The sequence below is a fragment of the Citrus clementina genome, unplaced genomic scaffold (genome assembly GCF_000493195.1).
Source record: "Citrus clementina cultivar Clemenules unplaced genomic scaffold, Citrus_clementina_v1.0 scaffold_4, whole genome shotgun sequence".
In the NCBI taxonomy this organism is placed as follows: Eukaryota; Viridiplantae; Streptophyta; class Magnoliopsida; order Sapindales; family Rutaceae; genus Citrus; species Citrus x clementina.
In genome coordinates, this window is record NW_006262274.1 from 365100 (window position 1) to 383108 (window position 18009).

Here is an 18009-nt window from a genome sequence, read left to right on the forward strand (position 1 = left end):
TAAAATTATATTTTATGTCATATGAATATAGGGGTAAATTTTATTGCATACTCAAATATACCGATTACTGTTAATCTACTCCAGGTAAAGTATCTTTTTATTTTCATTTCTCTTTTTATACTTCTTTTTTTAATTTCTTCTTCAACTCCTTAAGACTTTTTTTCGATGAATCTCTCGAAAAACCATTTTGTTGTTCAAAATAGAAGAATACACTCATATCAGAGATTTTTTTTTCAACTTTAATAGTGGTGAGTAGAGGTTTTGATAGCCCAATAACGGTGGTTTTTGTGTAGGTTCTACAAGGAAAAATTTTGTAGGGCAAATTGTTATTGGGGTATTTTTTTTCTTGTCTACTTGTTTTTATTTTTTGTTATTTTTATGATAGCTTCAGACGTTCATAAGGGGAATTATTTGAATGATATTGATTTTGGTGAAAAAGTTGCCTTGTGTTTTGGCTTATAGCTTGCTAGTAAAATTGATTTATCTCCATTGATTGTTAAATCGGATTCGTTATTTGTGGTGTGTCAAAATAGGATTTTTCAGGTTCATTGTATCTCAAGAATTTAACATTGTACTTTAAGTTGTTCAAATTCTTAAGTTGTTCAAATTCTTTTATAAGGATGGAAGATTTTCATTCGACTTGTAATCTTTAAGTTTTTTAATGATATGAATTGTAATAGTTTCCATTAAAAAAAAAAAAAACTCTTGGTAGTTCAAACAATCATTACTCCAACTTCATGCAATTAGTTTTTTAGTTAGCTTGAATGGTCGATAACAATTGATTGATATATATTTGCCATCAATATTATTAACTGTCAATAAAAAGACAAATACACTTTGGTGATTTTTTTTTAATTGGATAGATTTTGCATAAGAAGAATAGAAGAACATATTCTTATACCAATTAATATATTTCAAATTCACCAAATAATTAAAGAAAGGGTGGGGTTCTTTAAACCCCTCGAATTTCTTTCCAAATCCATTTTTTAAATAAACCCATAACTAAAATTTTAAAATATTAATTTAATTTCTATTCATTTGAGAATTTCAAAAATAACCCTTCGTATAATTTCTATACATTAATATTTTTCTAATTGTTCTTGATTTGAATTAATAAAGAGACTTGACTTTGTCAAATTGAAAAACGTTTGACATCATGAAACGATAAATTTCAATTAATCATCTTCAATTAAACCTTGTTTGAATTATAAAATCAATATTCTAGGTTGGTATTTGCACGGATCATTCTTTTTGAAGGGGAGAGGAACTTGCGTGTTCCCAAATATTCGTTTAAAAAGTCACAAATCAAACGATTTACTAGTGTTTATTGTTTTACATAAACTCTAGGAATTGAAAAATTAAGAGATAGTTTCATCTTGTGACACATTTTTTTTAACCCACAGAAAATATTTTTGATATACCATGTATGCAATTACAAGAAACTATTTTATCTATAAATTTGAATTAGATTTCTCTCATCAACTATCATATTTTCAATATCAAACAAAAAAAATTCACACTAGTTTAAATAGATGGATGCTGAAATATGAAGTAATCTTGATACTAACATGTTTAAATAAGTAATTCTATCAAAGGATATTTTAGAAAAAAAAATATGTTGATTAAAGATAAACTCTAGTTGGTTAGTAAACAAGTTCATTTTTTTAAATAGTATACGAGTTAAATTTGATTTTAGAACTTTTTTGTTAAAAAAATCTTACAACTAAATAAAAATAAATTTGATTTCACTAAATAAAAAAATTTGATTACTGAATAAAAAATAAATTTGATTTTACTAAATATTCGTATATTTTACTATAAAAATTGACAAGTTATAAGAGATATTTTACCTGATCAATTTAATTCGATTGAGGCATGATAGTTTTTTAATTCAATAGTAGAAAAGTTAACGGGTCGAGTATGTGGTTTTACATAAAAAGTTAAAGGGTGCATATTGATATTTGTCAAAATATTTGGGTGTACATGGAAATGAACCCTTCTAAATGTTAAAAACGGTTGCCCGTGATTAATTTCTATTCTGGCCTTTAATCCCAACCATCCAATTTCAGTCTCTAGATCCAACGAATAAAAAATGCATGGTTGTTACGTACAGTTTCTGTAACGTAGCCAGCTCCTAATTTACAACAACTTTTATATGTGATAAGCCAATGGATAAAGAGTAATGTTCCAGAACCCCCAGCATAAAAATATCTGTCCTGTCCAAATTACAGTAAAATTGTAATTTTCTTTTCTCAACACCCCCAGCTAAATGTTAATTGTTACCTATTAATCGGCCAAACGGGAAAAATCTTATACCTGCATGAGTCACGTGCGGGATTAAATTTTCTGCATTATACACGAATAAATCTGAAGCCAAGCTTTGATACATGAAAAAAATAGCTTAATTATAACAACGTTGTATTGCTGATCAAATCTGCATTTTTAAGGTACGATGAACTTTCGCAAGAAAGAAAGACTATATTTTTAATAATAAGTAACCTCTGTTATTGTGTAATTAATCTAGCATGCCTACTAAATGGCATTAAATCTTATTAGCCTAACTTATAAAACCATATGTGTATTAATCAAGTGGAATTTGTGACTGCAATGACAAATCATCAGTGAAATTTCCATGGAAGACACTGAAGCTTTGAGCAAGAACCATCCCATGTGCTTCTGCATTTACCACTTTCGCCATCGCAACACTTGCACACAATTCCAAGAGTAGCAAGCATCTTCGAATTTCCTAAACAATATAAATAAAAAAATCATGGAACTAGTATCATTACATTATTATTATCCTTTTCTAGAACACCCAAAAGCAGAAAGATAAATCAATGCATTTGCTTACCAAGTTGATGATTCTGTATTGATATTGGCCTGGTGCTGGAGCATTGATGAGGTACTGCAACAATAATCATCACCAAGAGCAGGAGAAACAGTTGAAAACGCCGAGGTTCAGCCATAATATACTTGCTTTTGTTTTGGGAAAGGATTAAATTGTATGCTTAGTTAAATCTTAAAGGAAATCATGAAAGCTTAAAAGGGCAGGTTTTGAATGATGTGATTGATGTTGTGGCTATTTATAATTGAGTAGTGGAGATCCTCTGAGGATAAGTGCTAGCCCACTTGCCACGCGTTTTCTTTCGCCTTGTTTTAAGAATTTGAAAACATATTTATGTCTCGTATGAAATTTTGGCTGCTTCCTTTTACTTTTGCATATGATATACCTTCTAGAGCACTAACATTTTCCTTTTTAAACAAAAGAAAAAAAAAATTTCTGTAAGTACACATTCAATTCCCTGATTTAAGTTTAGAAGCACGCATATTTCAAATCAATCATTCATGATCTGAGCCTTAACGTGTACTCCGGATAACAGTTAACGACAAGTTTTGCTAGCTAGGGTATGAGTTTTTTTTTTTTTTTAATTCATCCCTTTGAATAATTTAATATTTACTTGTTTATATATATATATATGGGCATTCTCACTTTAATAAAATATAAATATTAGTTAAAAAAATAAATAATATAGATTTCAACACACTAATAGACAAAAAATACAGTTTTTAATATATGGAAATCTATTTTTTTTGTATTTAATAACATCTTTATTTAAACCTCACTAAAGAAGAATTATATATATATATTCAAAAGTTATAACTTAATTAAAAAAAATTGCCCCTTCAATAATTTAATATATACATGTTTAGTATTACAATTTTAATAACTTTCATGGAATTTAACAAATCTAAGATTTTGAATCAATAAAGTCTGGGAAAACTATTAAGTTGTACTATTAAACCATAAGACTTAATAGCTTTTCCAGACTTAACGCTAATAAACCATATAGATTAATATCTTTCTTAGAATTTAAAACATAAGAGATACTGATTGAGGCATACATATAATTCTTCTCTAATATGGAAGCCTTCGTTTTTTTTTTATTTTATACGGACATACTTTTAAATCATACGGTTTAAAAAAGTTAGTTTTTAAAATTATTAAATTACAAGACTTTATAGTTCATTAAAAAATAAACCTATTAAATTCCACAACTTAAGAGCGTGTTTGCATTAAAAAAAAAGAGTAATGATATAGTCACAAACTTTTGTACAAACTAATGTGGCATGGTAAAATTGTTGAATTAAATATCTCTTGGTCCACATGATTTATTTATATTATTCTATATTTTCATTCAATCAATGAATTAATGTCATATCAATTTGTACAAGAATTTGTGACTGACTGACTGTATCATCACTAAAAAAATAAATAAAGGCTTTTGCTCTTGAGAATGACTCTATATATATATATAATAAGATAATAATATAATGATATAATATATTATTATTACTATTATTATATTATTATATAATAATTATAATTATTTTAAAAAAGTTACTACATTACCAAATTCATCCTACACATGATCGTGGTCAATATTAGTAGATTGTATCATTATAATTATAATGTGAAATTGAAAACAGTAAGTCAAATTTGAAAATAAATGTTTGGTATGACTTTTTGGCTTCTTCCTTGGACTTTTTCTACAAAGAGTAATAATAAAACAAATTATAAACAAGTGGACTTACAGAGTTCAAGTAACCCATCCTTTAAGTTTAGAAGCATTCATCCATCTTTCAAATCAATCTTGTACAAGCCTTAACGTGCACTCCGGACAACGTTAATGACAAGTTTTGCTAGCTGGGCTTTTTAGTTTTTGGGTGTAAAATGGAGGATTTAAATTGCTTGAGAAATAATTTGTACTAGATAAGGTGCAGAATAATAATATGGTTACTATCTAAGCCTACAAATATGAGTAGATTGTATCATTGTGGTTTTTATTTATTTATTTATTTACTGAGCATTAATTTTATGATTAATTGCCTTGCATCAGTTTCAGGTGTCAATTGAAGTTAAAGCGGTTTACATTAAAACAAAATATTGTCAGTTTAGTTCTTAAATTCCAAATTATAAGAGAATTCAATGAACTTCAGCTACAATTGTAAAATATATAATCACTCTTTTTTCTTTTTTCTAATCCCTGAGAAGTGAGAATGTTCCATGATATGAACGTCAAAAGCAATTCTTTGACCTTAATATGAAGTTGAAGGTTCAACAGTAGCTCGTTTTATTTCTTTCGAAGAATGTTGAAGTAAATGGAGGGGATGTTTCAATGCAACTTTTATATTAAATGCAGCACTGTAGCTAGATGCATAGACTTTAACAATTTGTTTGAAGACTAAGCATATAATCTGTTGAAAAAAAACTCCTATATATGTTAACCAAAACATGAAATGAGGCCATTCAGTACCCCTTTTTGGTCAAGTAATATATCACGTTGTTTTTAATTTAAGTCATGGAAATCTGGACTTATTTTAAGGGGACAAATTAGAAACGTGTGTATTCCAAATTCTAGGCTATTATAGTCAAATGCGGGTAATATCATAAAGGTTGCAGTTGATTTTTTGGATATCTGAATCTACATAATAAATTTAAATATAGTTTAGAATTCAATAAATTTACCTAAAAAATTAAATAAAATCCAATCATAATTTAACACCTAGAATAACATACAACAATAACATAAATTCACAAATAAAAATACACTATAAATTCACAAATAAGAATACCGCAACATAAATCAAACATAAAAAATAATATAAATCCAAGTCTAACACCACCACAATTCCACAAATAAAGTCATCACAACTCCACATAGATTCCATTTTAAACTATCACAAATGAAAACACCACCACAAATCCACATACATTTGATTTTTTTTATTTAACTTATATATTTTTTAAATTTAAATTTAATTTGATAAATTAATTAATTAAAAAAATTGCATATTCGAATATGTTTTCAAATGCATTGCATCTGGATTTGGATTTGGATCTGGATCTACATGGATCTTTGATTTAACATCCGAATCCGCATTTCTTAATGTGTGGATCTAGATTTTTCTAGATCTATATCTTTCGAATCTTTGCTTTGCGCATCTAGTTCCGAATTTTTGTGCATCTAGGCGGAAACAAGATTTTTTTTTACCATTTCTACCTGCTGGATTTTATATTTAATTAAATTACTTGTTTCATCCCTCTTGTTGAAAAGAAAATAGATTAAGTTCACATTTTTGTTCATTTACTATTCTACCACTCTTTATAGTTTTTAATGACATTTCTTGGAAGTTTAGTGCCAAAATTAAAGAGAAAAATGAAAAAAAAGGTTTTATTCTCTTTAATTTTGGCGCTAAGGTACTTAAAAATGCCATAAAAGCTTATTAGGAGTGGTACAATAACAAATGAACAAAAAATGTAAACTTAAATCTACTTTCTTATAGTGGGAGGGATAAAATAATAATTAAAAAAATAGTGTGGTATGTAAGTGGTAAATATGAGATATAATAGGGATGAAACATGAATTCTTTCTTTTTTGAAAAAAAAAACATGTTTTAATGTATTAACAAATTAAAAAATATATTGGCTCGGTATTTTAGTGCCATCCTCACTAGAGAGAATGTATCATTATGTAAATTATAGGATTTCAATTCAAAACTAGAATCAAATAAAAAAATTCAAATTACTCTTTATATTTCAATAATGTAAAGGTTCTCAAAATTTGAAATAAGTAACTTAATTTGGGACTCAAATACTAAGACTCTCTGTTGGCTTCAGTGCATGGAAAATCCAGCAAACACCAAGATCATGTAATGTTATTGCTCACTCTATAGCAAAGCTTGCCTTAGAGAAGTGTAAAACTGTTGTTTGGGTAGATTCGTACCCCTCAGAAGTTATGGAGTTACTTAACTCCTTGAATGAATGAAAACCACTTTTCTTCTCAAAAAAAAAAAAAAAATACTAAGACTCTCTGTTACTCTTCGATGACACATTTAAAGGAAGCAACATAGATTCTTTTTCAAAGTGTTTTTTTAATTTTAACTTAACTGAATGACAATCAAATCTCCTTTTTGCCCACGTGATTAGATTCTAATCCCAGATCTTGTTTCCTATATATCCAAATAATCTAATTTTTTTTTTTTTTTTGTCTCACAACGAGACAAATAATAATGACATCGTAACTCAAATTGAAGATTCCCCTCCCAAGACAACCAAGCGCTGATCAGACTCTACGGCATTTTGACAAGAAAGGAAATTATTCAATGAAAAGTGGGTACCAAGTGGCTTTAAAGTTTACATTTCCTGACCAAGCCAGCATCTCAAACAAACCATAGTCTCCATGGAAAGCAAACTGGTCTTTGGAACTTCCAGAAAAGATGAAGATGTTCATGTGAAGAGCAGCAAGGAATCTGTTACCTACTGCTCAAAACCTTTGGAAGAAGAAAGTCGTTCCAAGCCCACGGTGTCAGAGATGTAGAAGAACAAAGGAGTCCATTTTACATGCACTTATTAGTTGCAAAGTTTCTGAAAATTTTGGAGATTAACCCCTTTTGAAGAACATGTCAGGCTTCTGGAGGGTAGCATTATGCTATTTGGCATGCAAGAAGCAAGTCAGATATGGAGCTGATGGTTGCCATTTATTGGGCTATTTGGCACGCAAGGAACCTTCTTATCTATGAAAAAAAGAAGGAAGATTCCCGATTATTAGCTGCTAAAGCAGATGCTGTAGTGCATTCTTACAAAAAGATCCAGCTGCCACAATTACAGACATCGTTGAAGGAAAAGTCTAATGTAAATACCTAAGGGCGACGCCCCGCCAGCAGGTTGTTTTAAGATAAATGTGGATGCATCAGTTGTGGTTGAGCAGATTAGAGCTGATTTGGATGCTGTGATTAGAGATTCTAGAGGCAAAGTGATACCAGCGGCTATGCAACCTTCCGAGTTTCGGATGGAGGTAGTATATATATGAGGTTGCAGAAGCTGCAAGACTTGGGGTTGAAACTGCAGAAAGGGTGGGATGTTGGCCCTCGATCATAGAAGCTGATTCACAGGAGATTGCAGACCTGTTTTGAACAAGAAAAGTACACGAATGGAATTCTTTTAGGTTATATCTGATATGCAATCTTGTATTAGAAGGCAGCAACAAATCTCAATTCACTATACTCCAAGAGCCAGCAGTGTAATAGCTCACACGTCACAACTTAGCTAGACTAGCTTTGGACCAATCTGAAATTATATTTTGGGTGAATAACATTCCAACCCACCTTTTGTATTTTTTCACTAATTGAATGCTTAAAAGTGATACCTTATTGTAAAAAAAATAAATAAAAATCAAAATGTTACCTTTTTAACCTCAAATCTTTAAATGAAAAAACAAATGATGTTGGTGATTGTGCCTATAGAGTGATAAGGTATTCAATTTAAAAAAAAAACAAACTTATTAGGTCAAGGAACTATCCTAATTATAAAGTTAAGTGATTATCTTATATTAATTAATATGAGATAAATGAATCGATAAATGAATGTTGTCGCAAGAGAGATAAAAAAAAAAGAGGCTAGTAGTTTTCACACAACTCTAAGCAATGAAAATAAAAAAACTGATTTTTTTTTCAGCTATAATATTCATTGCATTATAATGCTCTGATAGTACTAGGTTCTGATGTTTGAGTTACATCAAGACCTAGAATCAATGGATATCAATACATCACAAGACATTACAAAGGTTGTTATAACAACCTGACACTGCAGTTTGTCTTCTTGTCTTCAGTTGCTCAGTCTCAGGGTCGGCTTTACAGTATTAGGGGCTTTAGGCGAACTTTTTCTTTTTTTTTATGAGGCCTTTTTTATTTAGTAATTTCAATACTCAATGAAACAACAAAGAACTGAAAATTCATTTCAGTTTTAATTCTTAAATTTCAACAAATAATCAAAAAGATTCTAAAAATTTTCAAAAACAAAATCTAAAATTTACCATTAGAAATTATACAAAAAGAAGCAAATGAATAAATGAGAACAATACTATTTTCAAATAGAATATTTAGAATGGTAGCACATAAAAAGTTAAAATCATGAATTGATGGTTAGATAATGGATATGGACTTTCTATTTCAAGTAACTAATTTTTTCTTTTTCTTTTTTGAATGAATTAATGCATGTAATAATCTTCATTGTCGAGAAGAGAACAAGAAATTTTTCATCTATAATTTTCTAGATTATAAGATTTTTAGTAGAAATTAAAAGGAATACTCAAAGTCAAAGATTCCAATGTTGAATAATTGAGCTTTTTTAAGAAGTTGAAAAGATAAAAAATATACTTATTTTTATTAGAAAAACTAATAATGAATAAATTAATGGTTAGAGAATATTATTAATTATATCTCTTTAACAATAAGATAACCAATTATAGGTTTTTTTATTAAAAAATAATTATTAATAATTGTAGGATAATTATTAATTAGAGATATGTCTAATAGGCTTTTCTACCACACATATAATTTTTTTAAAAGATTTTATTAACTAGAGAATTATTATTAATACCAAAACACTGAGGCCTTAGGTGACTGCCTTGCTCGCTTATACTTAAAGCCACCCATGCTCAATCTTGTCTTTAACTAGCTGTAATAGCTCGCTCCTTCAACTTGATTACCATCCAATCCTGACCTTTAATGCTTCTAGCCGTCCAACGACTGATATTCAAATATCAGATGGCCTGCTTAATTCAAAGGATTCATGAGTTCCTGCCAATGCTTTCATTGAGGTATATTATCAAACAATTCTGCAACAACCTCAGACACATTTATTTTAACTAGGAGATAGAAGGATATTTCGTCGTCATGATAAATTTCTGGGGGCAAACATTAATTGAGCATGGGTGACTTTATAAGTAAAATTGTTTTCGTAGCTTAATATTAACAAAGAGAAACTATGGCTTATTCAATCCACCAAATTTTGTCTGATATTTTCTTTGACTTTAGCTTGTCCATTCTGTGGCCACCCTCCTTTACTCATCCCGTTCCAGGTCTGCTCTCTTTATTAATTATATAATTCCTATACAATTCTTGTAAGCAAATTTTATTTATTTTGTCCATTTCCGCACATTTTCCTATAACTTGTAGTTTGCAAGAAAATGTGTAATAGATCCCTTAACTTTTTCCAGGCATCAACAGTATTTAGAAGATTGATACCACACTGCTAGTAGTAATTATTTTTGTTAGGATTTTGACATATATCCTTTATCAAAATTTTAGCTAGTCTTCCCTGTATTCATTATTTTCCCTATTCTACAAGGATTTTGTCTAGTATGAGGGCTCAGAAGTTTATTACGTGTGGATCTCATGGAAATATGTGAGATATTATGTGGTAAGCTTGACTTGGTCTGTGTCATTATATGGAGCAAGTCTTAAAGAGTTTCAATTTAAAAAGACCGCTTCGTCACCAAGTAAATCAACTATATATTTGAGCAATCATTGGCTTTTGAGGAAGGGGATCCTAGTCAACCAAACAAACTCAACCATCACATGAAACTGGCATATAAAACAGATGGAAGATTAATTAAACATTCTTCATCAGACTGATCCATTTGCTTCCCACTTAAAAAAAGAATTAACAATGGAGAAATTTAAAATTTATATCTTATATATGCAATCAAGAAATTTCATATGATACTAAGCTACTAACGTAAATAATGCCTTTTTCATTGTTCTTAAAGGATTTAGGCAAGACTTCTGACTTCGATATTTATTTCATCATCATTAGATTAACCTGTACTCATAGCTAGTAGTTTTCTCTCTCTTTTTTCCCAGTAAAACTCAGTCGGGGTTTTATGCAAAATAAATTTAATCAACAATCACATTGCTTTCAGCCCTTGAACTGGTGAAATCTCGTCAAGTTCTGGTAATTTGTCGTGTCCCGGATCGTCTTCAATACGATAAATTTTGCTCCGGTCAACGGCCAATACACCTTGAACTCCTGCATGCATGAATTTCAATTTGAGTGTGTGTATATATATATGCATAGATGGAAAATGGATAAATTAATTAAGAAAAGAGAATGACTTCATTTTCATGTGCAAAATTAATTAATAATATTAATCATACATAGAGTCTTTCTCTAGCACATTCAGGATTTTATAAATTGTAAAAAGCTCTTACAACATTGTAATCTGATTTTTCAATTGTTTTCAATGTTGTCAGATTTTTTACAATATTGTTAAACTCCAAATTTATATTATATATATATATATATATGTAGGATCATACTTTGTAGCTTTTCTGCCTCATTTACAGTGAGTCTGGCTGCAAATCTTGAACCGAGGTTATTGTAACTGTATACAAGAGATTCAGATGGAGTGCTATACATTCCCACATGCCATTTGAGACAACATCAGTATGGGTTAGAATCTAATGGCAATTTACAACAATTAATGAATTTAATTAAATATATGAAATTAAAACTTAGATGCCCTCAAGAACCTTGTCAAGAATTTGAAGATAAGCATTCCTTGTAGATCCTATAGAGGAGTCCAATGACACTATGTACACCTGCATTTATACATATGTATAATTGAAACGAATCAACAAGTGATCAGAACAGAGCATCATAAATTTGATGATGAACTTGCCTTTCTTAAGCCATTGTTCTCTGCATGGCACAGCAGAATGCCCAGAAATGTGAGGGTGATCGCTAATATTGGCAGCAGTAATTTTGCCATTCTGTTTCTTCTGCAGAATAGATTTTTTATATAGCCTCAATTTGCAGAAGGAGCCAGCCATTCAGGAAGGGGAAGTATTTAAAAAATTCCTTGGAAGTTATTCCATGGCTTTCTTAATAAATTTATTTGTAGCATTTATTAATGACTCGGGTTTATTTAATAAATTTTCAGTTTTTTTCCCCTCTTTCAATAAGGTTACTTTTTTTTTCCTTGTCAAACCTCCCCGAATAAATCACTGACGTTTTAATGAAACGGAGGAAAAGAATTTGCACTACCTGCAGAAATCATATACGAGATATATATAATTATTTGTTTACATTATAATTTTAGGGAGATCTCTTATTAAAATCAATATATATCACTTACTTCTTACTGTTTTTATAATATTCAAAACCCTCTAACATTTAAATTTTAAAGGAAAAAAGAGGTAAATAGGTAATTCGGTTGATAATTTATCATAAGAATATTAAATACTTTTTTATTATAAGAAAATGGTTAAATTAAAAAAAGTACAAGAAAAATATCTTCTTGTTAATTTTTTATTCACACCGAAACATGTATTTCTAATTTGTAATACTTAAATTTTTTAATTCAATTTACGTCTATATGATTTTTTAATTTATAATAAATATTAATAAAAGTGTATTTGAAGATAAGAATAATACTATAAAATTATGCCGCCAGGAGATTATTGGCTATTAAAAAATAATAAGAAGATAAGTGGAATATATTAATTTTAGTAGAAGAGAAACTGACAATCTCCCTATAATCTTATCTGAAGCCAAACTAGTGATGCAATGATAAAAAATAGTTGCAGTAAATGTTTTGTTGCACCTAAAGAACGCAAAAGCATATATAGGTTATTCATTCATATGTATAATGCATAGTCTTTGCTAGAATGTTTTTATATTTTAATTAAATGTGGATTTGAGATTTGATTACATAGCCTAGTTATAATTAATTATTATTTAAAAAAAAACATAATTGCTTCCATTGATTAGTTTATCTCCAATAGTTGAATCGAATTCCTTACATGATTACTCAATTGTTGAAAGGACAACATAATATTACTTATTTTAAATTAGGAATGGCACTAGTTTGGATCGGTTCAGTCTTGGAATAAATTGAAATTTCCTGTTCAGTTTAGTTTGGGAATTTCAAAATATCAGTTTAGAAATTTTCATTTGGTTCAATTTTGGTATTAATCCATTTAGTTTTTTTTTTAAATTATAAAACACCAAGTCGAAACAAAAAAAAAAATAAATCAGATTTTTTCTTGAGGTTTGGGTCGGTTTGGCCCACCCCTAAACACCACGTGGCATTTTTTATTTAAAAATTATTTTTTCAAAATTTTTAGTTCAATTTTAAAATTAAAAACCAAACTAGAATATTTGATTTTATACTTACTTAGAATATTTAGTTTTTTCTAAGAAAAAATCAACCCTAAAAATCGAACCGATAATTTTTTTGATCCGGTTCAGTTCTCTCACCCCTATTTTAAATCATTCCAAAAGTGCAGCGTATATTTTTACTTGAACAAGATTTCAAAAGTGGCCATGTTTCTAAAAATTGTAATCAAGCGGGTGATGCTTTAAGTAAATATACTCTTAATTGTTATGATTGTAAATTAATTTTATGAGGTGCCACGTGAAAATTATTTATATTAACTTTTGGCTTCTTCCTTCTTTTTTGTCCTTATTTAATTCTTATTAAGTTTATCGACTACCAATCTAACATGGTCTGAATTGGTGGAAGTGGAAATACCCATTTCTTGCTTGTTTAATGTTAACAATTTAACCAAGATTCATTCACTTGATGCGAGATTAATCGTGTTCACTTTATTTCTTTAATATTACATATGTATATAAAATTATATTTGTTACATGTGGTGACTGTAAGACAACTTTCATGATCAGACTATGTGATCCATTAGCTTCTGGGTAAAGTAAAACGACAAGCATTCGATAAATTTAATTTTGCTACCATTTAAAACAATAAAACCCGGCCCCAGTTATTTATTACATGAACAATTAAATTGCTTGCAGGTCACGCGTCGGCTGTAACTGGTAGGGATGGGTGTTTGGATCGGGTTAACCCGAACCTAACTGAACCCAAAATAGTATTTTCCTGGAAATAAAAAAGAGGTAACAAATTCAATATCATAGCAGCTTTTTGTCTGTAAAACTAATACCAAATATGGTAAATAAAATGCTGATCTCAATATCATGGTAATTTTATAGACTTGAAAGGGTAAAGTTCTTTGCTCCAGTCTGTTTTCTTGGAAGGGAAAAAGGGACTCCATTGCTTTCTTATTCAATAAATTGAAGAAATTTCAAAGTCGTCACCACAGTTTGCAATTAAAAAACAAAAAGCAAAATCTAGTTAATCATTTGTGGGTGGAGCTACAAAGGCAACAACGGGGCTTCTCACATGATGCACACCATCATCCCAAACCAAAGAAGCAGAGATCATATTCACTGATTTCCCCACGTTTGCTGTAACTGTCACAACAAATGACTGCTTCTGATAAAGAGACTTGAAATAAAGGACACTTGGTTGAACTTTGATCATAAGTCCAGGCCGAGTGTACACAACTGCCCTGTAAGTTGACACAGCTGACCCAACATTTGTGACCGTTCTATGGAAGACTTGAGTTGTGTTATTTCCAGGCTTGGTTGATAAAGCAAAAGAAGGATAGTTTAAATCCCACACAGTTGCATTTGTTGAATTGGAACAACTCCTATTATCCCCAGTAACAAGACTTAGATTTTTGTCACTGTACCCTTGTCCGCATAGAAATTTCACATAATCAAGCTCCCCAGCATCGTATACTAGACCCGGGTTAACAGCCATTGAAGGATTTAAATGACCGGATCCGTATGCAAACTCTGCATCGGAATTAGCTTCAACGCTCATGGGGGTAGCTGCAATTTACAATAGTTGTATTCTTGAAGATTATTAATTCAGTGCTAATTTTTAATTTGGGTACAATTTCTGATTGCAAATTGCAACATTACCTGTTGTCATTAGAGCAGATTTAATAGCAGCAGGTGACCATGAAGGATAGAATGACTTAACGTAGGCTGCTGCGGCAGTTGCGTGTGGGCAAGACATGGATGTGCCTGAAATTATGTTGAAAGGAGATATTCTTGGATCACCTTCCGATGGACTCGATGCTTGTGTCCACGATGCTAAAATGTCCACTCCCGGAGCTGTTAGATCAGGCTGCACAAAAACAGAAGTCAAAATTAAGAAACAGATGGGGCGCATTAAATAAAGTGGAGAAATTTTTTCCAATTTTTACCTTCAAAATATCATTTGTAATCGGGTTAGGCCCTCTTGATGAAAATGAAACCACAACTGGAGCAAATTCATTCGTTTCTGCAGTACTTTTCAATATTGTGGCTGTTGGTATACTGTTGATTTTCAACAAGAATGCAACTCTGTCAATAGGCATTTACCAGGTAGCTAGAATTGACAGAGAATTGATTCAGATAGGTACCTAGTTGAGTTTAAGTAGCTTGCAATCTTAATTCCATCATACAAATCCAAATAAGAATTAGGCAAAGGAAAGCTGTAGGCAACATCCCTATCATCATTTCCTTGCATTACGCTACCAACTGCTCTTGCAGTTGCTGCTCCAAATCCATCGTTCAACTCATCGCATAGAACAATTTTCCCTTGCACCAACTTCTCATCCAAGGAGCCTAGTGAGCAGAACCTGCAGCAATCATAACGAATTTACAATTTGGAAACATCAATTAGCACTTGCATTCCACATTTTCTTTCTTAATACCTAGAATTGGATCCTTGGTAACCTCCTGTTCTGTTTGGAGCATCTCCTCCATAGATGAGAGGAAACATTTTTCCCTTGTAGTCAATTGTGTTTATAGAAATTCCCTGCATATGGGAAAAAGGTTCAAGACCTTAGGTTTATGTTCACAATTTCAAGGTCTAATGCACTTTGAAATTGAACTCACCTCATAAACTTCACCATTACCCAACTTAACTCTAGTCACAAACTTTCTATCAACAGTGCTAGCAGCAACAGAGAGAGTCCAAGGTGCAACATTTGCGAGTGATGCAGCATCAGGACCCGAATTACCAGCAGAATTGGAGGTAAGGATACCCTTTTTCATTGCATGGAAAGATCCAATAGCAATTGTATCTTCAAAATAATTGACAGCAGAAAAACTACCAACCGAAATTGAGATTATATCAACACCATCAGCAATTGCATCATCAAATGCTGCGAGGATATCGGCATCTGCGCAACCATCAAACCAACAAATCTTGTATACAGCAATGCGGGCAGATGGAACCCCTCCAATAGCTGTGCCAAAACCAATGCCAAATAGACTTGCCTTGCTGACCAAGCCACCTGCTGCCGTTGATGAAGTATGAGTCCCATGGCCTTCTGAATCTCTTGGAGACTTGAAATCAAATGGACTAAATTTTTTATCACTTCTGTAGAATTTAGCTCCAATGATTTTGCTGTAAAGAGTGGCAACAACTTTTTCAGAATCAATTGCACTCCAAGCCCTTTCATACGTGTGCGTAAGTGTGTGCTTTCTTGTGTTTTAAGCTACTTGTTACAAGTGAAGTTTGAAGATGTTTGGCAAGAACCCTTCCATTTTTTTGGAGGAGGACCAAAATTTTCATCGCTGAAACTTTGAGATTCTGGCCAAATTCCTGTGTCAAGCATTCCAACAATGATGTCACTTTCGGTTGTTGCTCTTTTCACGTGCTCGGAGAAACCCATGAAGTCCCATGATCTTGTTGTGTGAAGTTGCTTCTTTCCATTAGGGAAAACTGACATTACTCCTTGCATGCCTGAAAATCAAATGCTACTGTTTTGATAGAGGAATCTAGGAAAATTACGGACAAAGTCTAGAACTAGGGTTCATTTACAAAAGAGGCCAACTCGCCAAGTTGCCGTTGTTCTTACTTTAGAAGCAGCATTGGTTTTTTGGACATAAATGCCCGATATTTTTAACTCTGTATATTTATTATATATATACTCTTTATTTTTATTTTTTTAAAGTTGGCTTTAATTTTCTTAGGATTTTGTGATTTCTGAACCTCACTGATATAAGCTGTGTGATATTAGATATCATGTGCCAAACCTTTGAGCCTCTGAGCCTCATCGTGGGTCAGCTTGGCAACAAACCCATTGAAGCTTCTGTGGTAGCTGTGGAGTAAATGATCTGATGCGCTTCTGTTGAATGCAGCATAGTGACAAATTTTAGTTACAAATTTATGGAGATTATAATTCAATTAATGAATGGCAATTATATTTTATAATGCATGTTCCCTTGAAGACAGAAGACCATTTGAAAGTGCTGTATACGTTTATGTTCTTTGGTGTCGTGTTGTATTTACATGCTCGAAAATTAAGATTAAATAACCTTCCAAGAACTTGATGTAGCATGCTGGTGTGAAAAGATGTTGCAGAGAATTTGCCAGTGGGGCGGTCACCCATGTACACAATATATTCCTGCATTCAGCATAAATGAGAGATTTTATCACAAATGATAAATTTGTATTTCCATAAAAATGAAATAAAATAAAATAAAATAATGATATTTGACCCCTCAAATTGTCTCACCAGCCTCATTTTTTAATTTATTCTAAGATTTTCTTTAATTTAAATTTACAATTTGATCCGAAGTTAATATTCAATTTAAATTATGAATTAAAAAAAAAAGAGAGATGATCTATTGAGAGCATGAGAGAGAAGATTTTTTTTTAATAAAGACGAGTTTTAAGATAAATAATATTAATTAAAAAATAAAAATTAATGAGATGAAATGAGATATTAAATATCACTACTAAAAAAAAAAAAAAATTAATGGCCTTTAGGAGCCCAATTTCATTAAATCAAGTAAACTCAGCTCACTTCATTTGTGGCCAGCGCTAGCCCAATCAATGAGCCAATGCCGAGCCACACCGTTATTCATTGTAAGCCCAGTGAAAATGAAGAATAACGTTTTCCATTAGAGTGAAACTTTTACCACCATTCTGAAATTCTCATAAAACCCCTTTTTTTCAAAATTTACAATTTTATCCCTAATTAAGCTTAAAATGTTATAAATTTTAGTTAAACCCTATCACTCTTATCGATCAATATATGATTCTTGAAGGCATGCCTAACTTAGTTAAACTCCTCCATTTTTTGTGGTTATTCTTTATTTTGTTATACTTTGTTGGCAAACGCCTGTTAAAAAGGTTGAAGGAAATTGAAAGTGATTCTCTCAAGGCATGATTTGCAAATTTAATCTGGTGAAAAAGTTATGTTACAAAAGAATTTCGAAAGTTATGTTACAAAAGAATTTCGTTCTTACTGGAGAAATAAAAATACATGGTTATTTGTAGAATTAAGGTGGGTGTTGTTAAG

The 18009-nt window shown here is 30.9% G+C and overlaps 1 protein-coding gene across 1 annotated transcript; it reads right to left on the minus strand.

The window, feature by feature from the left end:
* Positions 1–13994: 13994 nt before the first annotated feature.
* LOC18044712 (cucumisin) lies at positions 13995–17115 on the minus strand. Its single transcript, XM_006435524.2, has 9 exons — positions 17021–17115; positions 16739–16830; positions 16202–16445; positions 15593–16106; positions 15409–15512; positions 15115–15333; positions 14917–15028; positions 14630–14837; positions 13995–14536 (listed from the first exon to the last, which is right to left on the minus strand). Exons 1-9 carry the CDS (start codon positions 17113–17115, stop codon positions 13995–13997), a joined length of 2130 nt encoding a protein of 709 aa, XP_006435587.2.
* Positions 17116–18009: the final 894 nt, after the last annotated feature.

Excerpts from the sequence above, each read along its gene's own strand:
- LOC18044712 (XM_006435524.2), bottom strand. The coding sequence starts at position 17,115 with ATGCAGGAATATATTGTGTACATGGGTGACCGCCCCACTGGCAAATTC. Across the intron at positions 16,446-16,738 it reads TGAGGCTCAGAGGCTCAAAG|GCATGCAAGGAGTAATGTCA; the intron begins GTTTGGCACATG and ends TTTGATTTTCAG. Across the intron at positions 15,334-15,408 it reads TACCAAGGATCCAATTCTAG|GTTCTGCTCACTAGGCTCCT; the intron begins GTATTAAGAAAG and ends TGATTGCTGCAG.